A 27,308-nucleotide genomic window follows, 5' to 3' on the forward strand; every position below is an offset into this window, starting at 1 on the left:
CAGGCTCCCCGCGGAGCAGGGAGCCCAATGCGGGACTCGATCCCAGGACCCCGGGACCATGACCTGAGCCGAAGGCAGTCGCTCAACCAACTGAGCCACCCAGGCGCCCTCCGGTATCTATTCTGAGCAGGAAAAAAGCGGTGGATATAGGGAAAGTCCCTGAGAAGCCAGAAACTTTATTTTGAACGATGGTTTTAGCTATCTGTCCAAACATACTTTTGTTTGGAAACTTCAAACAAAAAGCACAATGGATTGATTTCTTTTTCTAACCTTCTAGAAGAAGGTCTTAAAGTCCATAAGTGGATCAGAATAGCTAAGTGTCTTGGTTATTGTCTGATATTAGCCCTATGTCTCTGATGTGTCAGATTTTTAGAGTATCTGAATATGGCACTTAAGTTTTTGTAACACCTTGTTTTTGATAAATGAGACTATGTTTTAAAAATTTCCCTAGAGGGGCGCCTGGGTGGCTCAGTTGGTTAAGCGACTGCCTTCGGCTCAGGTCATGATCCTGGGGTCCCGGGATCGAGTCCCGCATCGGGCTCTCTGCTCAGCAGGGAGTCTGCTTCTCCCTCTGACCCTCCTCCCTCTCATGCTCTCTGTCTCTCATTCTCTCTCTCGCAAATAAATAAAATCTTAAAAAAAAAAAAAAATTTTCCCTAGAAATCGGGCGCCAGGGTGGTTGGGCACCTGACTTTTGACTTTGGCTCAGGTCATGATCTCAGGGTTATGAAATCGAGCCCCACATTGGGCTCCACACTGAGTCTGCTTAAGACTCTCTCTCCCTTCCCCTACTGCCCCCCTACCCCCGCCACGCATGTGCTCTCACTCTCTCAAATGAATGGATAAATTAAAAAAATTTTTTTTAATTTCCCTAGAAATTCAGGTGTACCAGGGTGCTCAGTCAGTTGGGCATCCAACTCTTGGTTTCAGGTCATGGTCTCAGGGTCGTGGGATTGAGCCCTGCCTCGGGCTCTGTGCTTGGCTCAGTGTCTGTTTGGGATTTTTTCCCCTCCCTCTCCGCTCCTTTCCCTGTTCTCTCTCTCTCTCAAATAAACAAACAAACAAATAAATAAATAAATAGTATCTTTAAAGTTTTCCCTAGAAATTCAAAGCTCTTAGAAACCTAACAAAATTGTTAACATTCTGTTTACTTGGCGTTATTCAGAAGGTAACATCATAGAGACCTCAGAGTTTGTGTAATGCCCATAGGAGCCTATTAGCATGACTGAAAACCTAGATAGCTCAGTGTTTATCTGCCAAAAGTATGACTATACCCATTGTTTGGTTCTTTTCTAGATTGTCAGTGGCATAATTCATCATACCCAGGCTCCTAAACTGCTTAAAAGATTATTTCTGTTTTCCTATGCAGCTGCTGCACAAAACAATACAGGTGAGTGTCTTCTGGGTTCTAATTTGCAGGTAGGCAGACCCTTTAAATTCCTACATGAAACTAGCAAGCAAAAACCCATCCATGAGTTTCTTTTTCCTCTTTCCTAGCAATTGATTGCCTCTTGCTTGGGTAAGTCATTCAAGTTCCTTAAAAAAAAAAAAAAAGTTTCTATTTTTTTTTCCTGTGATCTTTATTGCTTTAACTTATCTTTTAGGTTTATTTGCTTTTTTGTGAGGGATTATTGGTTTGGTTGTTTCTTACGAAAGATAAAATCAACATTATAACGGGGAATGTGAGAGTAGAGAAACAAAATTCAGACAAGTTTAAAATAATCCTGTTTGTTCCTGGGTTTTTTTTTCCCCACTTTAATATATTTGATTTCATTTCATAATACTTTAGAGAATGTCTTGCATTCTAGAAAGCCTTTAAACAACCAGAACATGCTCTGGGGAAATGGAACAGTTGTACATAAGAGAGCACATCAGAAAGCAAATATGCTTACATAACTTAAATTCTAAATGTTTTCCATTCAGTTCACTGAAAAAGGGAGCAGTCTTTTAACTCAGAAACATTGGTCATTTGAATTAGCTATTAATAATGCCTAGCATTGTACAATGTTTCCACAGATGTCTGTCTGTCTTCTCTCCATCTCTCTCCTTGGTCTGTTTCCTCACTCTGCCGGTCAGTCTTTTTTTTTTTTTTTTTTTTTTAATTGTTATGTTAATCACCATACATTACATCATTAGTTTTTGATGTAGTGTTCCATGATTGTTTGTGCATAACACCCAGTGCTCCATGCAGAACGTGCCCTCTTTAATACCCATCACCAGGCTAACCCATCCTCCCACCCCCCTCCCCTCTAGAACCCTCAGTTTGTTTATCAGAGTCCATTGTCTCTCATGGTTCGTCTCCCCCTCCGATTTCCCCCCCTTCATTCTTCCCCTCCTGCTATCTTCTTTTTTTTTTCCTTAACATATATTGCATTATTTGTTTCAGAGGTACAGATCTGTGATTCAACAGTCTTGCACAATTCACAGTGCTTACCAGAGCACATACCCTCCCCAGTGTCTATCACCCAGTCACCCCATCCCTCCCCCCCACCCCCCACTCCAGCAACCCTCAGTTTGTTTCCTGAGATTAAGAATTCCTCGTATCAGTGAGGTCATATGATACATGTCTTCCTCTGTTTGACTTATTTCGCTCAGCATAATACCCTCCAGTTCCATCCACATCGTTGCAAATGGCAAGATCTCATTCCTTTTGATTCTGCCGGTCAATCTTAACATCAGGCTGATGTTGAGTGACCCTGTGTGCTATGTGCTTTTCGTTAGGGACGTGGCATGTTAGCTTAACAGCATACATGGGGCCTTCTGGAGTGTACAGTTGAACTGCTCATTTGTTCAACATTTTTGAATGCTTGCTGTGCGTCAGGACTTGGGGATGGAAGTGAGTAGGACTAAATCCCTGTCCTTTACGAGCATCAAGTCTAAGCAGAGACAGCTGAGAGCTGTGTCCTCTGGTGGAGGGGCCGGTCACACTGCAGGCGGTGCGGGGAGGCTGTCACAGGGCACAGGCTGTGCTGGAGCCGATAGTGGAGGATGTGGGGGTGTCTGGTGGGCACAGAGGAGTATTTTAGGCAGCGGGATCAGCATGTGCAGAGATGTAGATATCTGAGAGAGCAGGTTGCATTTTGGGGACTATGGTGACTTAGTAGAAAAGCTGTGAGTTTTGGAGTCTGTCCCACTTGAGTTCATGTCCTTGCCCAGCTGCTCAGTAGCTGTGTGATCCTGGGGATGACACTAAATTTTGGGGGCATGTGTTTTCTCATTATAAAAACAGCAGTGTTAAAGCCTCGGTTGAAGTGTTGTGAAGATTATAAATTGTTAAATCCATGGCACGTAGGGTACAGTCAATTAAGTGAGGGTTAATTGAAAGTGTAACTGCATATTATTCAGGGTGGATTATTTCAGAGAATTACACTAAGTATAATGCTTAGCTCTAGTGTTAGACTGAACATAAAATTAGTTCCTTAATTCAGTAAGTTCATCTTTGAATGACGGATCTTTTCACTGTAGCTACACGTGCAAGTGCTGAGTAACTGGCTTACAATAGCTTGGTGCAATATGAGCTACACAAAATATGACTGATTTATGAATTACTATAATTTATGTAAACATCTACTGGATTTACATTTGAAAAATCATACTGTATTTTTAGGAATTCTGCCTCTTCCTTATATCCTGACTCTTGGTCCAGACTCAGTATAGGATAGTTTCTTGGCTCCCCAAGACTATGTTGATCTGTGTTCCAACACTTAACCTTGATTGACTCTGGCAGTTTCTTCACCAAGTGGTGTTTTTGGTTTTTTTTTTTTTGTGCCACAAGGCCCAGGATATGTGGCATCTTTTATTCTATTTTCCATCTTTTTTTTTTTTTTAATTCTCCTTCCAACCCCCATTTTTTGAGAAGTAAATGTTATAACTGATGGATGCTAATTGAACCAGTTATCTTTTGCGTTTAGTAGGGGTTTGTAGAGGTGGGTGCTTTGCAGCCTGAACATCTTCAGTTAGTTTCTGGCTTAATAATTCACAAAATATGCTTTGGCTGAAAGGTCCTGAATACTGTGACGTGGCATTTTAGGGAAGGACTTATCTGTGTTGCTAAAAGAATTATCTACTCTTGAATAGGAGTCTTACTATTATTTGTGTCTATGGGGAAATTTTTTTGGTGTTTATTACTTTATGGAAATCCTTTACAGCTGCTTGGGTTTGGATTTCAATTCTGCCATTGCCTAGCTCTGTGACCTTAGGCAAGTTTCTTGACCTTTCTCTACCACATCTGTAAAATGGAGGAATTAATATTACCTACCCTGTAGGATTATGAAGATTGAGTTAATAAAATGTAGTATGCTCAGAACAGTACCTGGCACATACTAAGTGCTATATAAGCTTAACCGCTGTTTTTGTCATTATTATTATTATCGTTTGTACTACAATCTGGTTTTATTTTAATAAAATGGCATGGGGGAGTTTTATCAAACACTGTTTTCCCCAAAATGCTTGGGGGTTTTTTTGTGGTTTTTTTTTTTGAAATGCACAAGGGCTTGAACTGATGTGTGTAAATAGCTGAGACTGTTTTGGTGCATGACACCCAGTGGTCTGTGGCTTAGGAGAGGACCAAGGACACATCTGCTGGGCTGCAAGCGTAGTGCTCCTGGACATTTCCCCCGAATGCAGGGTGAGGGGCAGAAGTCTCCGTGACCATGGTGCAGTTCCTGACTAGCAAGCCCTAACCCTCACCACAGCTGTCTGATCTGGTGATGGCCGTTAGTAACTATGTCACACTGGAAAATCCTCTTGTTGGCAATGCATCTGCAAATTGAAGGAGGATTTACATTCAGGGATCTGACATGCTATTCAAATGAGTTTGCCATCTTATGCACATATTGGTAGGGCTAAAAATATTTTATTATTTTAGCATTTGTGCCAAGCCTGTCTTCTAGTGTTTCACAGGATCTTTCATGTTATATAAATTATCTTATGGTCAGATGACTGAAAATGGAGCTATAAATTACTTTTGCAAGGAGTGGAACAAGAACACCTCCTTTCCTCCAGTATAAAAAGACCCTTCGTCATAATTTTGAGTTAATGACAAAAAAAAAGGAACAACGTTAGGATTAAGCAGTGAACTTGCTGTGCTTGGATAAAAATGGGCTTAGTGAACAAAATTGGGGCTTACGGATCCACTTTCACGTCATTAAAATACTGTACTTCACGACAAGACTTTCTTTTTAAATTTGTTTTGCTAGCCACCGATCCCAAGAACCATACTGTAATGTTTGACACACTTAAGGACTGGTGTTGGGAATTGGAGCGGACCAAAGGCAATGTCAAGTACAAAGCAGTGAGTGTCAATGAAGGCTATAAAGTCGGTGAAAGGTAAGCATTCAGTGCTCTGTTGTTTTTTTTTTTAACAGCTTTATTGAGATTGAATTCACATGCCATACAATTCACACATTTGAAGTACACAGTATTTTGAAATCTATTCACAGGGTTGGGCAACCATCACCACAGTCAATTTTAGAATGTTTTCATCAGCCCCAGAAGAAACCTCATACCCCGCTTAGTAGTTGCTCCCCATGTACCCTCAGCACCCCCAGCCTTAGGCAACCCCTTATCTACTTTCTGTCTCCATAGTTTGCTTATTCTCAAGATTTCATATAAATGGAATCCGATAATAAGTGGTCTTTATGCTTGGCTTCTTCACTTAGCATAATATTGTCAAGGCTCATCCATGTTGTAGCATGTAGCAGCATTCCATTATTTTTTATTGCTGAATAATATTCCATGGTATGGATAGACCACATTTTATTTATCCATTCATCAGTTGACAGGCTATTATGAATAATGCTGCTATGAACATGTGTTTACAAGGTTTTAGGTTTCCAGTTCCGTGTGTGTGTGTGTGTGTGTGTGTGTGTATTCCTAGGATAGAATTGCTGGGTCATATGATAACTCTGTGTTTAACTGTCTGAGGAACTGCCAGACTGTTTTCCACAGTGGCTGTACCATTTACACTCCCATCAGCAGCATAGGAGGGGTCCACATTTTCCATGTCGATACAGTGCTTAAGAAACCCTTAAGATGGGGGCGCCTGGGTGGCTCAGTTGGTTAAGCGACTGCCTTCGGCTCAGGTCATGATCCTGGAGTCCCGGGATCGAGTCCCGCATCGGGCTCCCTGCTCGGCAGGGAGTCTGCTTCACCCTCTGACCCTATCCCCTCTCATGTGTTCTTTGTCTCTCATTCTCTCTCTCTCTCTCAAATAAATAAAATCTTTAAAAAAAAAAAAAAAAAAAAGAAACCCTTAAGATGTCCCTTAAAACATTCAAAAGTGAATTTGTGTCTTTTTTTCCCCCATTGTATGTAGAGTCTAAGTATAAAACTATTAGAGGCATTTTTGAATTTATATTGTATATTTGCTTTCCTTTTACTTAGCACTTCATTTATTCAATAAAAATCTTTGGCAGGGCACCTGGGTGGCACAGTTGGTTAGGCGTGTGACTCTTGGTTTTGGCTCAGGTCATGATCTTGGTGGTGTGCGATTGAGCCCCGTGTTAGTCTCTGCTCAGTGGGGAACCTGCTTCTCTCTCTCCCCCTCTCTCCTTCCCCCTGTGTGCACACTCTTTCTCTCTCTCTCTCTCTTAAATAAATGGGTAAATCTTTAAAAAAAATCTTTGGCCACTGTGCACCAGGTAGTGTCCTGGCTACTAGAGATACAGCAGTAAACAAAGAGCCTAAAAATTCCTACCCTCCTGGAACTTTCACGCTAGTGGGAGGAAAACAGTGATAGAATAAATGAGTGATTGGAGAGTATTAAAAGGTAGTAAGTACTATGGAGAAAAATAGATCACGGGGGCTAGGGAGTGCTGGAGGTGTTGTTGGGGGGGGGTTGGTCAGGCACAGGGGACAGTAGAGGCAAAGACCTGAGGTGGAGTGTTGTCTGGCTTCTGTGAGGGAACAGCAAGGAGCCCAGGGGCTGGTGAGTAGCCATCAACGGACAGAGTAGTAGGGGGTGAGGTCAGGGCAGAGGGAGGTGGTTGGATGGTGAAGGGGAGGAGGCTTTCAGCATTTATCGTGCAGTGAGGAAAAGTTTGAGCAGAGGCATGATGTGATCTGACCTACATTTTTTTTTTTTTATTTTATTTAAAAAAATATGTATTTATTTGACAGAGAGAGTGAGAGAGCACAAGCAGGGGGAACAGTAGAGGGAGCGGGAGAAGCAGGCTCCCTGCCGAGCACGGGGCCTGATGTGGGGCTTGATCTTGATCCTAGGACCCTGCGGTCATGACCTGAGCCGAAGGCAGATGCTTAACCATCTGAGCCACTCAGGCGCCCCTGACCTACATTTTTAAAGGGTGACTCTGCATAATACTTTTTTAAAGATTTATTTGAGAGCGCGCACGTGCACAAGCAGGAGAAGCAGAGGGAAAGGGAGAATCTCAGGCAGACTCCCCACAGAGCGCTGAGCCCAACGCAAGGCTTGATCTCACAACCCTGAGATCATGACCTGAGCCAAAACCAAGAGTTGGACGCTTAACTGCGCTACCCAGGCACCCCTGCATAATTCTTTTTTAGAAGCTTGAATCTTCTCATTTTGGAACATACTCTCCACTATCCTGCTAGCAATTTCATAAAATTTGTATTTCTTTTTAAAAGAGATTTTATTTATTTATTTGACAGAGCACAAGCAGGGGGAGCGGCAGGCAGAGGGAGAGGGAGAAGCAGACTCCCTGTTGAGCAAGAAGCCCGATGCGGGGCTTGATCCTGATGTGGGGCTCGATCCCAGGACCCTAGGATCATGACCTGAGCTGAAGGCAGGTGCTTAACCAACTGAGCCACCCAGGCGTCCCCAATCTCAAACATTTATAAACTTAGCTCTCCTGACACAGCACAATCCGGAATGACAGTGGGGAGGGGCCTGCAGAGCAAATGGCATGGCCCCATTCTTGCCCTTCTCCTCCTCCCCCTCTTTCCAGTCACAGAGCTTGAAAAGGGAAAGCTAGCTCTTGCTCAGAAAGAGGTTAGAAACCCCTGCACCGGGGCACCTGGGTGGCTCAGTTGGTTAAGCAGCTGCCTTCGGCTCAGGTCATGGTTCCAGGGTCCTGGGATCGAGCCCCACATCGGGCTCCCTGCTTGGCGGGAAGCCTGCTTCTCCCTCTCCAACTCCCCCTGCTTGTGTTCCCTCTCTACCTGTCTCTGTCAATTAAATAAATAAATAAAATCTTCAAAAAAAAAAAAAAAAAGAAACCCCTGCACCTAGGAGGTGATAGTTTGTAATATGATGTTGACACTGATAGAAGGCATCCCCATTCCGATTGTTTTTATTTTTTTTAAGATTTTATTTATTTATTTGACAGAGACACAGCGAGAGAGGGAACACAAGCGGGGGGAGGAGGGAGAGGGAAAAGCAGGCTTCCCGCCGAGTAGGGAGCCCGATGCAGGGCTCGATCCCAGAACCCTGGGATCATGACCTGAGCCGAAGGCAGATGCTTAACATCTGAGCCACCCAGGCGCCCCCGAGAATTGTTTTTAAAAAATCCTGCCACAGGGGCACCTGAGTGGCTCAGTCGTTAAGTGTCTGCCTTCGGCTCAGGTCATGATCCCAGCGTCCTGGGATCGAGCTCCGCATCGGGCTCCCTGCTCCACGGGAAGACTGCTTCTCCCTCTCCCACTCCCCCACTTGTGTTCCTGCTCTCGCTATCTCTCTCTCTGTCAAATAAATAAAATCTTAAAAAAAAAAAAAATCCTGCCACATCCTGATTAAATTCATTGGTATTTGTTTAGTTGTCAGCATCAAAAATACACCTGGTAGAAAAGTCAGGTGGGGAAGGAGGTTTTAAAGGTTTATTTATTTCAGAGAGAGCACAAGTGTGAGTGAGTGTGTGAGGGGGAGAGAATCTTCGAGCAGACACTCCACTGAGTGTGGAGCCTGAAGTGGGGCTCGATCCCAGGACCCATTGGATCATGACCCGAGCTGAAACAAGAATCAAATGCCCAACCGACTGAGCTTTACCCAGGTGCCCCGTGGGAAGGAAGCTTTTTTTTTTTTTTAATCTTTTTTTTTTTAATTTTTTTTTATTTATTCATCTGAGAGAGAATGAGAGAGAGAGAGGATGAGAGGGGGGAGGGTCAGAGGGAGAAGCAGACTCCCTGCCGAGCAGGGAGCCCGATGCGGGACTCGATCCCGGGACTCCAGGATCACGACCTGAGCCGAAGGCAGTCGCTTAACCAACTGAGCCACCCAGGCACCCGGGAAGGAAGCTTTTATTTTTTTTAATTTTTAATTTTTTTAAAGATTTTATTTATTTATTTGACAGAGACACAGCGAGAGAGGGAACACAAGCAGGGGGAGTGGGAGAGGGAGAAGCAGGCCTCCTGCTGAGCAGGGAGCCCGATGCGGGACTCGATCCCGGGACTCCAGGATCATGACCTGAGCTGAAGGCAGACACTTAACGACTGAGCCACCCAGGCGCCCCGGAGGGAAGCTTTTAATTAGTGGTTAGCAGGGAAAATGGAGCTTTGGCAAGATTTTAGTTCTGGGAGCACTCAGCGCAAACACATACCCCTTGGACAGCCCCAGCCGTACATACAATCTCCCACCCTTTTCTGCCCTGTGGAGAAGATACAGGGCAAGCTGTGCTTTGTTTCTCACCTGGACCACTGTGGTGCTGCCTACGTGGTCTCCACCACCCACTGTGGTCCCCCAGCATCCATTCTCCGTATCTCCAAGGCCTTTCATGGTTTGACTCCTGCCTGACTCCCTCTCTACCCCCCTCTGACCATACTGACCCCCTACCATAGGCCTTGCCCGTGCGGTCTCCTGTCTGGGATGCTCCTTTTGCTTTTTAGCAGCACAAGGGTAGTTGCTTCCATCTTGTCAGATCTTAGCTCAGGTGTTACTCTCGTAGGGAGCCTGCCCAAGACTAGGTCAGGTCTCAGTGAGAGCTTTCTTTGTGCTCATGCCTCTCCTCACAGCACTTCCTACGATTGTGAGTTTATTTTTATCTGTGTCACCATTTGAAAATGTTTGTTTCTGCAACCTGTCAGCTCGGGAGAAACAAGGACACTTTTTTTTTTTTTTTTAATCATTATATCCTCAGTACCAAGTATAGTGCCTGGTTTTTTTTTTGTTTGTTTGTTTTAAAGCTTTTATTTATTTATTTGACAGAGAGCACAAGTAGGCAGAGTGGCAGGCAGAGGGAGAGGGAGAGGGAGAAGCAGGCTCTCCACCGAGCAGGGAGCCAGACACCGGGCTCGATCGCAGGACCCCAGGATCATGACCTGAGCCAAAGGCAGCCGCTTAACCGACTGAGCCACCCTGGCGCCCTTAGTGCCTGGTTTTAAGAGGCATCAATAAATAGGAAACAGAATGAGTAAAGTAGTGAAAGCCCTTCCTCCAGTGGTTAGCAGGCACTCCAGTCAGTTTGGATAATAGGAAACTGAGCATCTACTTCATCTTCTCCCCAGGTCAGAGCTGGCTATTCCAATACCTGTCTTCCCTCTCCTGAAAAGCCTTTTTTCTCTCATCCTGCCTCCCTGTCAAGGTTTCAGAAGGTCCATTACCCTGTGGGTGTGTGTCACACAGGCCTGTGAACTGACGCTGCCCCAGGAAGACATTGCTGCCCCGCTGTTGTCCCTCTGAGGGTTTCCTCACCCTAACGAAGGCTGGGGCTGAGTGGATCGGACAGCTTTCAATAATAAAGTCGTCCTGTAGTTGGAAAGGCTGTTGACTTTGTGTTTGAAAGCTCGTCCTGATGAGTAGAATGACTGCTCTCCAAGGAGGGAGGGTTAGCTGTTTGTGGACATTGGGAGCCTCACAGCAGAGAGCCTGTGGAACCTCCTAGTAGTTTGCTGGGACAAGAGAGGACATCTCAGACTCCTCTCACTGGTGCAGAGCTGTCCATCTCTGTGCAGCCTCCTTTCTGGAGCCAATGCATGCTGCATATGCTAATATACTTGGTTCTGACATTTGCCCCCTTTGATGGAAGACTCTTTGTGAGAGAAAATTAACTGGCTAACCAACATGGTAAAAAAATTCAACCTCGCTAGTACTAGAAGGGGATGACATGCAAATTTTTAAAAAACCTGGTGGCCCCAGCTCTGCAGAATGAGCTGAGACTCAGGGCTAACCCACCCCGCAGATAGCTCTCGTGTGAAGGCGGAGAAACTGTGGTCTGTTGGTGCGTTGCTGGCGCAGTGCTACTTCCTCAGTGACCCGGGGATTAACATGCAGACTCTGATTCAGTGGGTCCGCGGTTGAGCTGGAGAAATGTGCTGTCCAGGTGATGCTGCTGCATGCTTGGAGTAGCGGGATCGTCTAGAACAACACCTATCATCCTCCTTGTACACTGGGGAGCTTTTGAGCTTTGGATTTTTTTCTTCAAGCTTCTGATACTTAATAGTTTTGTGGGGGGAGCCTGGACATAGGGAGGTTTTTAATCTTCCCGTGTGATTTTAATGGGCAGCCTGAGTTCATTGATGTGTGAAGAGATTTTGGGGGGGGGGGGTTGTTTACGTCAGTGATAACACCTGAAGAAGGGATACCTTACCACCTGTGCATTAAAACAGTTTTGATGGTTTGAAGTATCTTGTCCTTGACCAGTGTTTTCCAAACCTGGTTCTATGTTAAAATATAATGAGAGGTTTTTTTCTTTTTAATTACCTTTAAGATTTTTTTAATGGAAAATTTCAAGCAGTATAAAAGAAAAGGGAATATGATGGATTCCCTTTTATCCATCACCCCCCCTTCAACAATTATTAACTCATGCCTAATCCTATTTTCTCTGTGCTTCCCTTGGATTATTTTGAAATAAATCCCAGACCTCATCACATTTCATTCATGAGTTTTTTGGTATACATCTCTAACAATTAAGAACTCTTTTTATAGATGTAACCATAAAACCATTATCACACTTTTCAAATTTAACATTAAAACCCTCAGTCAGGGGCGCCTGGGTGGCTCAGTTGGTTAAGCGACTGCCTTCGGCTCAGGTCATGATCTGGAGTCCCTGGATCGAGTCCCGCATCGGGCTCCCTGCTCAGCAAGGAGCCTGCTTCTCCCTCTAACCCTCCCCCCGTCATGTACTCTCTCTCTCTCTCTCATTCTCGCTCTCTCAAATAAATAAATCTTAAAAAAAAAAATAAATAAATAAAATAATAAAACCCTCAGTCAGTATCATTCAGTAACATAAGTCAGTGTTCAAAAATTTCCCCATTGTTTTTATAAATTTTAGAACAATTTTTCATCTTTTTATCCGTTTTATCATTAATGAAGACTCAGTGAGATTGATATCTTGCAATTGATTGATAGGTTTCTCAAGTCTCTTAATCTGTAGATCTTCCCACCATTTGTTTTCTTGCAATTTATTTGAAGAAACCAGGCTATTTTCTGATTGTTTCCTATAATCTGGATTTTGCTGGTGTTTAAAATGGTGCTCCATTCCCTATGGATTTATTAGATCTAGGGACTTGATCACATTCAAATTCCAACCTCTTCAACTTAGAAAGTCCATCTGTCCCATCACCTGATACTTACAGGACTGACTTCAAACATGCAGCATGCATACAGGTGCCATCCATTATTTTCCATTGTAGTTCTTACACCATAGACACCTTCTTACTTCCCGTGAGGCTTTATTTCAAGCTTTTTGAGTGAAAGGGTTTTCCAGCTCCACAGTGATGCAACTTAGCAGGTTTCTTATTAATAGGAACCTGCATTTGCTAACTAGAGGAAGAGGTGGTATCTCTGTGTATCTCCGATCTTTGCAACTCTGAAAACCTAACTTTCCCACTTCCTACCACTTAGCAGGTCATTTTTAGAACCTAAATTTTCTCATATAGAAACTGAAGCCATACTGGTTGGGTTCAGGTCATAGCTCTACTAATGCTTACTAGCTGTATAATCTGTGAAGGGCCTTACTGGTGCTGTCTCAGTTTCTCTATCTGTGAAATGGAATAATAGTAGTACATACCTCATAGAGTTGTCAGGATAAAGTGAATAATTTGTGTTAAGGAATTTAAGTCTGGCCTACAGGAAGCAGTTAAATGTTTGTTGTCAGAATGCTTGATAAAATATCTAGGCAGCAGTCATTGTAATTATTGGTTTTTATATTAGCTGACTGAAAACATGGGTGCTTAATTGCCACTGTGTGATGAGAAAGAGCACTCCCAATTTTGGAATTCATATACTTGTAGGTATCATACATTCCAGTCCCCTCATTTCATGGATGAGGAAACAGACCCAGAGAAGTGGGGCAGCTTACTTAGGGTCACACAGAATCAGAGGAAGAGCTAGGATTTGAACCGAGAGTCCCAGCTGATTTGGCTGGAGATCGTTTATCTGCACTGGTTCTTCTTAAGAGGGAAATAAGGTTCGTGTCCTTACCACTGTGTTTCACTTCCTCAGTTCATTAAAGTTGAGCCTTCATATTCAGTGAATTACTCCAGTATTAAAACTGATGACATCTCTTTCTTCTAGATTGCCAGCATACTTTGTTGTCCCCACCCCTCTTCCTGAAGAGGACGTGCGATGCTTTCAGGGTCGCGGCATACCAGTGAGTACATCTGGAAACCCTAATAGCCATGGGTTGCTCATCAGCCCATTCTGGCAGATTATTCTATTTAAAGCCCTTGGCTTTGGTCCTCCATCCAAAAGGGATCCAGAAATATCTCAGGAGCTCACTAAAAGAGTCTCTCAGACATGAGGCTCCCTGGGACAGCTCTGAAGTTTTCACAGATGCAATAGAGTTTTTAGCAGAAACATCTTAGAGATTGAAGAGGATTACAGATCTGCCTAGTGTTGAAAGCCAGCCTGATTTTGCACCTGAAATCATTTTGAGGCTGAGTCCCCCACTCGAAGGGTAGTAGGGTTTAAGATTCTTTTTGGCCCCACTATTAATTTTTGAGTGCATGTGGCCATTTTTTCTCCCAGAGACAATATGGAGAGTTTACTTAGTTTTCACAGAATAGACTGGGATGGGAGCCATATTAATGTGTTACTAATCAAAGAAAGCAAAGCTCTGGCAGTTACTCCAGTTTCTAATTGGTGGTTGGGAGTTGCCAAGCCTTCAGGGAATTTAGTAAGGAATGAGAATTACAAATAAATGCTGTACTGTGCACATGGCTTGTTCACGAAAAAGGTCACTCCTGGATGGGAGGCAAGATGTTTAATCAGGGTCACATGTAGGTCCCATGTAGGCAGAGCAGGTAATGAGCTTGGCCCTTGCAGTGAACCAGAGACCATCCACCTGAGTTAAGGGTGAGGCTGCTTTTCTCTGCCAGCCGGTTTGTGCCATGTGGGAATTTGGGCCTGGTCTTGCCAGATATCCTGATTTCTCAGGAGAAGCCAGAGATAGGGATTTTTATGTGAGTTGTGACTTTCCCCAATTTCTAAATGTATGCAACTGATTCAGATGTTTAAAAAACAGGTCTTTGGGCTAGAGTTGGCTCATGTCCCACTAGTTTGTAACCTTTGATTGAGAGCAGAGGTTCTCATACTTTCTGATCTCAACACTCTATAGTCTAAAAGGTTATTGAGGATTTCAAAGACTTTTTTGTTTATGTGGATTATATTATTTGATATTTGCCATATGAAAAATTAAAACAAAAAATTTTAGTTTATTTTAGCAATAAACTTACTACATGTTAGTGTAAATAGCATATTTTTGTGAAAAATAACTATTGTTCAAAACAAACAAAAACATAGAAGAGCAGTGTTTTACATTTTTAAAAATAGAAGACCACTGGATTCTTAAATCTACCTCTTTCATTCAGTCTGTTGTAGTATGTTAGGGTTTGGTTGACGTATGGGAAGAAAATCCATCCTCACACAGATCCATATTTGGGAAAGGGAGGAATAGTTATTCACCTTTTCAGATAATTCAGAATATTATTCTTTGATGGTGCACCAAAAAAATGAGAAGTGGTGGTTTCATCAAGGTTAATTGCAATAAGGAATCTGAAAACCTAATCAATGAATTTTTCATTCTTTGCTAAATTAAAATCCATGGGGTCTGTTTTGTACTTGGAATAGATCTTAAAACATGCCATGTTTTTTTTTTTAAGATTTTATTTATTTGACAGAGAGACAGCGAGAGAGGGAACACAAGCAGGGGGAGTGGGAGAGGGAGAAGCAGGCTTCCCGCTGAGCAGGGAGCCCAATATGGGGCTTGATCCCAGAACCCTGAGATCATGACCTAAGCCAAAGGCAGATGCTTAACAACTGAGCCACCCCGGCGCCCAAAACATGCATGATTTTATGACCTTATATAGTGGTCTTTTGGAAAGTGTTGGTTCATGGGGTTAATACAGATCGTCCAAATATTAGCATGTTTCCTTATATAAAAATCACACTCATTAACATCACGCTTGTCTCATCAGAAAAATCTGTATGTTTTGAGAAGCTGTCTAGGTAGAGGCAGAGATTAGTTTTCCAACAGTTCTAATTTTTGCATGAAACTTCAATTTTTATCATTTACAACAATTTGTCAGTTGTGTTCCTTGGAGTGATAGGGTCACTTCATTCTTTTTTGTTTTGTTTTGAGGATGAACACCTGCCACATACCAAAGTCTGAATACCCAGTGTTTGACTCTCACTCATTCTTTCAATTCCATGAAGAGAGCAGCTAGTTCACCTCTCACCTCAGTCCCATAAGTGCTTTTCCTCAAGATCTATACACTGTATTTCAGTGCTTATTTCCCACTTCATCACGTTAATTATAAAGCTTGTTAATATTAAATATCAATCTGTAATGGCCAAGATTAATAAAACTAGTAATTTTTAGTCCTGCATTAAGAACATTCTCAAGTAGAACATTTCTTTTTTCTGTGAGCATGTGGCTATGAAGAATACAGTGGTGACCAGTGCCATCTGGGAGCGGTGCCCTGAGTGGTCCGAAAGCACCCACACTTTTACCCACCAGGGCTTTGGCACCGTCCGTGCAAATGTCAGCACAGTGAAGAGGACAAGTTAACTCTTAGTATTATTCTCAGGCCACCTGAAAGGGTCTTGGGAACCCCCCCCCCATCTGTAGACTACATTCTGAGAATCACTGTTTTCGAACAATGAAGATGAGGGTCTTCATTCTTTAACCTTTCAGAGAGGGATTGAGGAAAAGAGGGTGAGCTCTGTGGGAAGAAATAAAGATGAATGGTCTACACATGTGCGAATAGGCTGCCTTTCCATCCAGCATTGAAATTTGGATACTGTGTTCTAGCCAGGCCTTGAGGCAGAGAAGTAGAAAATGTTCTGATGAGATGGGAGTGGGGAGCCAGCAACATAACTTCTTGGTAGAAACAGGAAGGTGTTCTCACTTTTTTTAGATCTGTCCTGAAAGTTGTTAGTGGAGTTTGCATGAATGGACAACAGAAGAATATTATACAAGATGGAATTGACACATTTACCCAGGGAACACAGAGCTCTCCATACCCATAACATAAAATTTACCGTTAGTGGCATTTATTGTATTTACAGTGTTGTGCAACCATTACCACTTTCCAGTTCCAGAACATTTCCGTATCTCCATCCTTTTTTTTTTTACCCTGACTTTTCAGCTAGTGTGTTTATTCTTGCCTTATTTTCAGTGAAGACCTGCATCATTTGTAGGTTCAGTCATACCCTTGCGGCCATTCTAGCGACCTTGGCCTCCTCTACCCTCTGCTGTTCTCCAGCCCCTGAGTATTGATCTTTTTTGGCTGTGGGGTTAGTGAACATTGCTAAAGATTATTCAAACCGAACAGCAGAGTGTTACTGAATGGGATACGGAAAAGCCATATGTCACCTTGCCTCAGTTGGGCCTTTCTTCTGCTCAGCAGTCTGTTGTTTAACTCCTTTTAGATCCTGTATCATTCTTCCCTAGGGCTGGTATAAGCCATTTTTTCATTCTCTTTAAGTTTGTAATTCCATTCTTAATTTTTGTACTGAGAGACGATGTTTCCCCTACTTCTGTGGGATTGTGGACAACCCTCGACAAGACCTCCCTCGGCTTTCCCCTTCACCTCCTGTTGGTTTTTCTCCGTGCTCCTGTGTCCTTCTCCTGAGTCTAAACAGCTGCCTGGCTTTTGATCTCATCTGCCCTTGCTTTTTCAGGAGCCTGCTTCCATCAGCCTTCCCCTTCCCCGTGGATCTTTCCCGGTGTTCCGCTCTACTTGAAGGCACACTCAAGCCTCCCCTGACCTGAAGAAGCCCCTCGTTAAGAGTTAGGCTACTGTCTTGTTCTCCCTCCCAGTACTGACAAACATCTTTAAAGACTCTGTACTAATTTTCCCTCCTTGACTCTGTCCTCATTTCTTCTTGCACTGTGACTTTTACCCCCTACTCTGCGATGGACCCTCCAGAAGTCAGCGGGCCTTGTGCATCCCCCCCCCCATACCAGCACTGTCCCCTCCCGTACCAACACTGCCCCCCCAGTATCAGCACTCCCCCCCAAGTACCAGCACTCCCTGTACCAGCACTGCCCCGCCCCAGTACCAGCACTCCCCCATACCAGCACTGCAGGTTTGACACTGATTATGGTCTTGACCTTTTTTCTGTCTAAATTCTTGACTTGCTTTGGACACACTGTGCTTTCTCGGTCCTCTAACTTCCTTAATAGTTCCTTCCTTCTTACACTGCTTTCTAGCGTCCAGTTGTAGATGTTCCCGTAAAGCTCTGTCTTGGGCTCTGTTAAGAAAGATAACCTTAAGCTGTATCAGATAGTGAATAATTTTCCCTCTCCCTTTTAAAAGTTAAACAGGATTAACAAGCAGTGATTCTCGTCTCTTGTCAAGACATATACTACGACACCAGACAGAAATTATACATATCACAATAAGAGAAGACCGGCTTTTTGTTAATTTCCAGTGAGAAGTCTGTCTTTGACCAAGAATTTTGCTTGTTTTCTGTTTATTTTTTCAAATAGAGAATAGTAAGGGAATTGCCTCAGATGAGATGAGACAGGTATGGTTGTGCCCTCAAAAGAAAATGAGTTATTAATGGCTGAATATCAACAAGAGCCAACCCTTTCTGCCCTAGGAGAAGAGAGAAAAAGAGATAAAGGACACATAATTTCTTAGAACCTGTCACCTAGGGGCACCTGGGTGGCTCAGTCGTTAAACATCTGCCTTCGGCTCAGGTCATGATCCCAGGGTACTGGGATCGAGCCAGCCCCGCATCGGGCTCCCTGCTTGACGGGGAGCCTGCTTCTCCCTCTCCCACTCCCCCTGCTTGTGTTCCCTCTCTCGCTGTGTCTCTCTCTGTCAAATAAATAAATAAAATCTTTAGGAAAAAAAAAAGAACCTGTCACCTAGTCATAGCTAAGAGTGTCTGTCCCTTTTATCCAAGTGAGCTGCACCCAACTAGGGGGACAGGATTGCTTGGGCATTCACAATGCCCGCCACCCTTGGCAGAGGGATAGAAACTGTATGCTGGTTTCTGTATGTTGCTTAGCATGACATTGGAAAAGGGAGGGGGAGGACAGCAAAGGGCCCTTCGATTTGTCTCGGTGTCTTAACACCTCCAACCTCATTTTGAATCTTAAAGAGTCCAAGTACGGCTTGGCCCTGAGAAGGGGAGTCATTGCTTTTTGGCATTTCCTGAAACAGTTCTGTGTTCCTCTGCCCTCGCTACCTGGGTGGGCTTTCATCTCTTCCATGTCTGCTGGCAGCCAGCCGCCATGTCCACAACCTCAGTCCGGCCTTCCCCTCCTAAACTTGTAACCCTCATCTAATGTGTCTTCTGGATATCTGCACACAGGTCCTAATATAACCAGCACCGATTCTGTCCTCTTCCCCTGAAACCCCAAACCAGTTGTGCCTCCTGGCTTTCTAAGTGTAGTGCAGAGTATCACCTGGACTGTGTGCTGATCTTCAACCTCATGGCCCCGGAGTCTGCTGCTAGCATGGCCAGTGTATGGTTTATACCATTCATTGCAGATGAGAAGCAAAAAGGTACCATCTCCACGAGGCAGAATTGTAAAAGGCATCTTCTTCCTCTAGGTTTGCCTTTGAGCTAAGGCTGAGGATGCGGTCAGCAGAGCAGTGGCCAGCCTCTTGCCATTCTCAACCCTTAACCAGGCCTTTATGGGGCTCAAAGTCCACAGCTGTACTCACCTGCCCCAACCAGCCTTGCCCTCTCCTCCATGCCGGGCTGTGCTGGCAGATTACTTTGTCCCAAGATCAGTCCTTGTTTCCGTTCGTTCCTGCAAAACGGAGCAAACAAGCAGAAGTTCCCACTGCAGCCAGAAAAGTGCCTGAACCTGTCACGGTCGTTCATATGATTTCTTCTTGTCTCGCCTTCCCTTTGTTGTTCCTTGAAATTCTCTTCTTTCGTTTACCACATTCTACCTTTTACTATGTTTGTAAATGTATTTCCCTTTTGAGACAAGTGTAAACTCCTTGAAGGTAGACCCATATCTTAGCCCTCTTCACATTGTCTGTACGTACTGCACTGCTTTGCATGTACAGGTCTTCTGCGTTGAATGGCCAGCTTCCCTTCTTTCTAGTGTGAACTTCCTCTGGTGACAGGAGCTGCCCCCTGCTTGCCATCTGGCCTTTCATCAGAATGCTGCAACTTGGAGTGCAGCTTGAGGAGGTTATTTGGTCTCTCCAAGCCTCAGTTTCTTGGTGTTGATGGGGTTAAGGATCTTACTGTCTCGGAGCGTGACTGTATCAAATGGGTTAATTGACGTAAGATGCCTGACCGAGTAAGCTGCGCTCTCGTGAGATCTGTGCTGGTGATGGTGGTGACACCATCGTCTCAGCTCCCAGCACTAAAGGCAAGTCAAAAGGTATATACGTTAGACCATAAGCAAGGCTGCGTGTGACTAGACCTGGTTTGGTTTGGTTTGTTTTGAGACTAAGTCTGTGTTTTTCACTTACGTAACTACTCTTTGGCTTAACAAAGGTGAATACATCCAGCCATTTCTTACTAAGTGAAACACTTCCCTGTATGAATTTAAATGCTAAGCTTACCTGTCTCCTCCTGGATTGTGTATGTTATATCTGAAAAATCTTTTTTCCCCCTTTGCAGATATGGTGTTGGTCCTGCCATAATGGATGTGCCCTTTTGAAAATGTCAGCACTGCCCAAAGAACAGGATGATGGCCTTTTACAAATCCAAAAGAGCTTCTTGGATGGGTCAGTACTGTTCTACATTTTGTTATTGGTTAGTTCAGTTCTTGTTTTCCCAGATGCAGGGGAACAGTTCTTAATAGTATGTTCACTCCTGTTCACCTGCTGACAGCTTAGTGCTCGGGAATACCACATAGAGTGATTGGCTTTTGTTTGTTTTTAAGATCTTATTTATTTATTTGAGAGAGAGCGAGCGAGCACAAGTGGGAGAGGGGCAGAGGGAGAGAGAGAAGCAGACTCCCCACTGAGCAGGGAGCCCAATGCGGGGCTCAATTCCGGGGCTCCGGGATCATGACCTGAGCCGAAGGCAGATGCCTAATGGGCTGAGCCACCCAGGTGCCCCTAGAGTGATTGTTTTTAATCACTTTGAAAGGAGGGGCAGGTGGCTGGCTCGGTTGGTAGAGGATGCCCCTCCTGATCTCGGGGTTGTGAGTTCGAGCCCCACACTGGGAGTAGAGATTACTGAAAAAAATACACTTAAAAAGTTAACTTTGAAAGGAGTCAGTATAACATATCATAGAAAATGTCAACTGCGTTGTTTTTAGAGATGCATGCCTGAGTATTTAGGGGGAAGTGGCACGAAGGCCCTAGTGTCGACAGTGGTCAAATCCGGGTCATGGCCTATGTCACTGTCCTTTAACAAATGTTTGAAATTTTTCAAAATGTGGGGGGAAAAACCCAAAGTGGATGAATTAAAAACAGAAAAGCTTTGAAGTTACACTGCCTTGGGTTCAAATCATGGCTCTGTCAGTTTACAATCTTCATACTCTTAGGCTGGGAAGTGCCCCATGCGCTTGCATTCCCACCTCAGCTGACCAGGGACAGCAGTCCTGTGGTGGTTACTTCATTGGCAGGGATTAAACGGGAAGATCCTATGCACATAGATCTGGGCACATAGTAAGTGCTCAGGGCAAATAAGCTATTTCTAATTCACATCTGTTCTTCTAATCTCACGTTACTTTTTGATACCTAGAATTTACAAGACCATCCACAGGCCACCCTATGAAATTGTTAAAACCGAAGACCTGTCCAGCAACTTCCTGTCGCTTCAGGACATCCAGACTGCATACTCTAAATTTAAACAGCTCTTTCTGATAGGTGAGAAGAATGCTGAGTAAAAACTTCCTGTCACATGGGGAAAGACATGCCATGTGGATCAGGTGAAAGTTGGTGCCTTTTCCCTGGGCTCAGTTTGCACCAGAGGCTCGTGGCCAGGAGGGTTGATGTGGAGCGGAGGGGCAGGCTGGTGGTCAAGGGGCCGTGTCGTTGCCACGTCTGCCCCCCATTTTTCTCCAGTCTTATGCCCCACTGCCCCTTCTCGTGGCCGTGAACACAGGCCCACCCCTCCTCTTCTCTCCATCCCCAGCACCCCGGTTGCCCGGAGGGGAACACTGGGGCTTCTCCCTTTAAAAGTTGTGGGATTGTGCAATGCCAGTATTCGCTGGCTCTCTCACGGTGATTTATAAAACGAATGGTCTGTTTGTTCTTGTTGGTCACTTGTTGAATGGACCTCCCTGCCCCCACCCCAAGTGGAAATCTCTTTTTTCCCTTCAGATTAAGCAGAAATGGACAAGTAGGAAATGAAATATGCACATCCCAGCCTCCCCCACTTCCCTGCCTAGGCTGCCCACTATGAACAATTTAGGACTGGAATCCAGTTTGACCAGCTCAGTTATCTATTCTCCTCGTTCTTCAGTGAGTCTGTATTACCATCTGAGATTGGTCACACTTACATGTAGTTTTTTCTAACATGGACTTTTTAGCCTAGCAAATTCCAGCTAATTTAGGATTCATTCATTCAGCCGACGTTTCTGGAGTTTTCATTAAATGCTCTGACTATGGAGGCATTTGAGATAAAGATGAATATGACACCCGGGGACATAGCAGTGTCCGCCTCTAAGGAGAACACACTATGTTGTGTGTTACAAAATAGATTTATAAAAAGCAGGGATCTGGTGGAGAGTGATACATTGCACTAGTTTATTGTTTTTTGTTTTTTTTGCAGATCTTAAATTTTGGGTATTCTACACGTTCAGAGAAACTTCTCTAGTAACAAACAATAGAAATGATCCCTGAACGTATAGTCTTCACTGCACTAGTTGTTACAGGACTGTGATTCTACACTTCCATTCTCATCTTCCAGGACTCGCAGAAGTGTCTGCCTTGTCACTGATTTGAGTTTGCAACTTTGACATGTCTTAGATGTCCATGAAACGCAGGGTTCTCTGTATCAAGGTGGGTGGAGGGGATGGTGTAGGAGTGAGCAAGGAAAATGTGTTTGTATATTTAGGATTCCAACGGAAGCCATATCTCCCCCTTTGGGCTGCCTGGCATCAGGATGTATCCTGTTGCATTTTCCACTACTAGGAACAGTATAGCCTGGGTCCTGACCATTTCTGCCTAAAACATGTTACTCTCCTTGTTGAGTTAAAAGGTGGACTGTGACTTTATATACATACCGTGGGGCACTTTTTATTTGAGCAATAAAAATCTAAAAAATCCATTTCTGATTGCCACCCCCTTCCAGGGGCTTATATAAGTTCAAACACCATTTCAGCTGAGGTCTGGAAATGTCCTTTGCTTAAAAGCAGAGATCTGTGCTTGGAGTCTGCAGTCCAGATCCAGGACTGACTGTCTGAACAGCATGCTTGAGTAGCACAGCTTTTTGGTGGCAGACGTGGAAGAGAACAGTGACCTGACTTCTTACTCTTTTTTCTTTTTTCAGATAATAGTACCGAATTTTGGGACACAGATATAAAATGGTTTTCTCTGTTGGAAAGCAGCAGCTGGCTTGACATAATCAGGTATTTCAAGCCATTCTTTTGCTCATGAATTTTATAGTTCTCCAATTCAAAGTAGTAAAGCAAATTGACAAATAACTGTTATATTTCACAGTTAACTGTTCTTTAGATCACATGTTTCTTCAGGGCTCAGCTGGATTTTACATGTTATGTATTCTGTGCACATTTGATCTGAATTTATAGACATGATACCTGCTCAGAAGGAGATCTCTGTAGGCTCTAGACTAGGCATTGAAAGACTGCAGAAAAGGGGGCGCGGCAACCCAAGATCCTAACTGAGGTGGTAGTGCTGGCCTCCAAGCAGGAACCAGGGTTGCGAAGGGGAGGGATGCTGACTTTTTACTGAATACCTTTTTGAATTCTGTGTCTCGTGTGTATATTACCTATTTAAAAATTATTGCGGGGCGTGATCCCAGGACCCTGGGATCATAACCTGAGCTAAAGGCAGCCACCCAGGTGTCCCCCCTTTTTTTTCCATAACTTTATGATTAATCTCAATTAGTTATTTTGGGTTTTGGAATTAGGTCGAGAGCCTCAGAGACAGAATTACATTCCCTTCCCTACTTCATATATTGAATAGCTCCTCTCTGTTGCCGTTAAGTAAAGGAGAGGGCAAAGGGGAGGCACAGAACAGAAATGATGATCAGGGGTGCGAGAATAGCTCCGGCGGCCCTAGGATTCTTTTGAGAAAAGAGAAGAATTCTTCCCTTGACCTGGCACGTCATCTCTCTCAGTTCTGCCGGTGAGGTTTGTGGCACGGAGCCTCAGCCCTCCAAACACTTATTAACAAATATGTTTTGAAGAGCCTGCCACGTGTCCCACAGTTTGAATGTATAATTGCAAACAGGGATAAATGTCATACAGAGAAGAAGCCTTCGTTATGTGGAGTGGGCAGAGAACAAATGAAGAGTCGGCCGAGGGAGGCACCCCTGCAGGCAGGGAACGGCATTGGGAAGCCCCTAGTTATAAGTAGAGAACAGTCGAAGCTGTAAAAGGAATAGTGTGTACAGAGACCGACAAAAGGGATTTCTGGGCATATTGGATCTTGTCAGCCACACTGACACATTTGGCAAGTGACCTTGAATTAAATGATGTGGGCGTGCGGCACAGTTTCTGACGTGGGCATTGGTGGGTCTTACTAGGACTCGCGGGCCAGACTCAGGCATGAGTTCTCAATAAGAGTTTGTAGTTTAGAAATCACCTAGGTTTTAACATCAGTTTTGGGATTCCTTTCTGAAATTTTTCAATTTCTAATTGGCAAATGAGTGTGTTGCAGTATCTGAATAGTGTAAATGGTAATTGCTGCTTTTCTGGAGGATTTCAAGTGGAAAAACAAATGAGATCGTCTCCCTTAGTCTTCAGTTTTCTGGCTCTAAACTTCTCATCGTTTTGATACCAACCTCAGGAACTAACGCCCCTTTCTTGTCTCTTTCCAATTTAGACGTTGCCTGAAAAAAGCAATAGAGATTACAGAATGTCTAGAAGCACAAAACATGAACGTTCTTCTTTTAGGTAATATATTTAAAGCACAAGGAGTGGTTTTCATTTTCCTTCAGTCGAGATTCAGTTTCTGTATACACAGCTTCATGGAATTGGAATTGTCTTATAAAAGGAGTGAGCTAGTGTAGAAATCCTTCCCATTCTTTTCTACTCTGACCTTGGAATCCTTTGCGTTTGAGGTCAGTGTTACAGTTTAAAAATAAATCCTTCGTTTAGAACTTGGCAGACCTATTTGCAGCCCAAGAAGGAACTGTTTGGTATCTTCACCAAAGGTCATATTTCCAATGCTTTGGATTTTGTTTTATATTAACTCAACTTGGTTAAAGTTAAAACCTTTTGATAATTCCTTTTATATAAAAGAAACCCATGGGTGGTTTAATTGTTATTTTTATACCTTTGTGTTTGAGAACCTTGTGCAGTTGCTGTAGAAACTTTGTGTCATGATTTCCTTTTCCTCAGTGGGCTTAACTTGCTATACTTGCCAACAGGACATACACATTCAGAATGTGTAAAAACAGGTGTAAACCGCTTTTTTAAAAAGGTGCTGAAATTGATTAGATCTCAGCTAAAATATTATGTTTGCTATTTAGAGTATTTTAAACTTCTTATAGACCTGTACCTCCAATTCAGTAGATCATCTCATGCTTTCATACCCTGAAGCTTTTACCATTGCTCTGATGCACTCCGTGATTGCTGAAATTTAGCCTCTGTGGGCAGGCTGGAAAATGTGTCTGCCTGGGGCTTCTGTACCACCTGATATTGGCTCAGTGACTTCAATTTGAATACATTTATTGAGCACCTGCCATGTGCAGAGCTGTATACTTCTGCCTTTTAGAAGTTTACAGCCTAATGAGAGAGTTGACCTGAGCACGTTATTGAAAAAGACCTTACCACCAATGGCAGAACAGAGTACTGACTAACTGATGCAAAGGAGGAGGGATAGATTGGGGTCTGAGAGATGGCAGTAAGGGCCAGACGGCAGTAGTCAGAGTCGCATAAAGGAAATCTGCATCTTTGGCTGAGTTGTGAGAAGTCACTTGCTCCCAGATGGACCACTGAGTTGTCTTCTTTGAAATCTCCTTTTCTAGCCACTCTTCCTGTTACCCACACATATACTATTAATATCCTTCAGATGCAAGGAGGAAGATTCCCTTAAAAATGAGACTTGATAGCACTCCATAGACGAAACCGTTTCTCTGAAACACATGCGCTCCCGTAGTTGAGACCTGTGTCCTGGGAGAGAAGCAGAAGCCCAAGCGTAAGCCTGGGCCGCAGTGCCTCACCGTGACAGGGTCAGAATGAGAATTTTCTACCTACTGAGAATTCATTCTCAAGTTTCTCCAACTGCACCGCTACTAGCACTGTCATCCCCGTGGGCATTTTTAAATAACAGCTTGGTTGCACTTCTTTGTAAAGGGGAAACCACGGGGATGTAGACCCTCCCTTTTAGGATCTGAAAACTCTTAAGCCAAATGTGTGGGTGGTGATGTATGCTTTTATTAGCTGTGAGTCCTGAATGCTAAACAAGTGTGTGCACTGAATTTTCATGGTACAGGTTTTGTACGGTGCGCTTCGGGGGTGGCGGGGGGTGGGCGCGTGGAAGTAGCCCGAGGGGAGTTTCTCCTCCAGGCTAGGCAGAGCACCTCTGTGCTCTCCGACAGAAACAGAAAGCGCTGTGGAGCTGGGAATAAGGGGGTCCAGAGAGATTACACTTCCTCCAAAGCAGAGGGAGTGCAGGAAAGGAGCTCCGAGGTGAGTCTGAGAAGCAGCCGAGCCTGGGAACAGTGGGTCCAGTGAGGACTTTTGCTTTGACACAGCAGCCGGAAGAGGTTTGAAGTTGGTCTGTGAAGCCCTGCAGGCCGCCATCTTGTGTATGGTTCTGTCCTCGTTGTGTGGCACGCCGGGATGCCCATGTGCTGACAGTGGACTTGGAATGCCATGTTTTATTCATTCAGTAAGCAAATCCCTGCTTAGGGCCAGAGTATTCGGGAACCTGTATGAGACTGGCCAGAAGCAGTTTGTCCCTCGGTCTGAAAACACTACCTTGTTTCCCATTGGCATCTTTGGCTTCAGAGAAGTAGGGCTTGACTGTCAGTTAGCAAGCCGACTTTGGTTTGGGGAACCCTGTTACTAACTGTGCAAGTGCTCTGGGCGGCTTTAAATAACTTCACATTCTCCTGCCTCTTTGTATTGGCACTGGGGCCCCTCCCAGAGGAGAACGCTTCCGACCTCTGCTGCCTCCTTTCCTCTCTGGTGCAAGTGATGATGGACCCCCACTGCAGAACCAGGGTTGGTTTCCAGAGCCTCGTCCAAAAGGAGTGGATCATGGGTGGGCACTGTTTCCTGGATCGCTGCAACCACCTCCGTCAGAGTGACAAAGAGGAGGTGAGTGTCCTCATTGCAGAAGTCCCCGATCTCTTACTTAATACCTGTCTTCAGATGGAGGGTTACTGCTTGCTAAGTGCATGCCGATGGGCTTGTTAGGAAGGCTGTGTTCACTTCACCATTTGATGACTCTGAATGCTTTAAATGGTATCGAAGCCCTTCCCCAAGGAAAGGGGTTAGTGTGTTCAGATCCTTCTCTTATAAATTGTGTACACTAAGGGTGGATATTTATTTCATGATGGGAATAACATTGATTTGTTGTAAAACTTAAAAATTAATTCAGAGAGACTCCTACAATTTCTGTTAAGTTAATCTTTGCAAAAAAAAAAAAAAGAATATCCAGTATACAAGTTAGTTACATAAAATGCGTAATAACACATAAATCTTTTCAGAATAAAGCATGGGGTTATGTTAATGCCATCCATTACCAGGACCTTATCGGCAGTATATGTCCGCTGTGTCACAACCTCTTCTGCTCCTGGCCGTGTGAATTGCTCCCCGCGTGGACCCTGAATTCAGGCGTAGGCGAGTTAGCATTGTAGTTAGTTAGCCCCCAAACTGTGGTGT

General features: G+C 44.1%; 1 protein-coding gene and 1 pseudogene across 2 annotated transcripts in view; one reads left to right on the plus strand and one right to left on the minus strand.

Moving 5' to 3' along the window:
- Positions 1 to 27,308, plus strand: part of MTMR12 (myotubularin related protein 12) — a 69,747-nt gene that overhangs the window by 32,883 nt on the left and 9,556 nt on the right. For both annotated transcript variants that reach the window (XM_064596810.1, XM_064596811.1), the window contains exons 6-13: positions 1,297 to 1,390; positions 5,199 to 5,328; positions 13,427 to 13,502; positions 19,955 to 20,061; positions 21,029 to 21,153; positions 22,781 to 22,859; positions 24,298 to 24,368; positions 26,569 to 26,741. In XM_064596810.1, coding sequence (XP_064452880.1) covers positions 1,297 to 1,390; positions 5,199 to 5,328; positions 13,427 to 13,502; positions 19,955 to 20,061; positions 21,029 to 21,153; positions 22,781 to 22,859; positions 24,298 to 24,368; positions 26,569 to 26,741 — 855 coding nt within the window. The remainder of the gene's footprint in view (positions 1 to 1,296; positions 1,391 to 5,198; positions 5,329 to 13,426; positions 13,503 to 19,954; positions 20,062 to 21,028; positions 21,154 to 22,780; positions 22,860 to 24,297; positions 24,369 to 26,568; positions 26,742 to 27,308) is intronic.
- Positions 22,061 to 22,143, minus strand: LOC123836102 (small nucleolar RNA U3; annotated as a pseudogene).

This window comes from Mirounga angustirostris, unplaced genomic scaffold, assembly GCF_029215605.1.
Source record: "Mirounga angustirostris isolate CCGP_5_RB_7025 unplaced genomic scaffold, mMirAng1.0.hap1 SCAF_7, whole genome shotgun sequence".
Lineage (NCBI taxonomy): Eukaryota > Metazoa > Chordata > Mammalia > Carnivora > Phocidae > Mirounga > Mirounga angustirostris.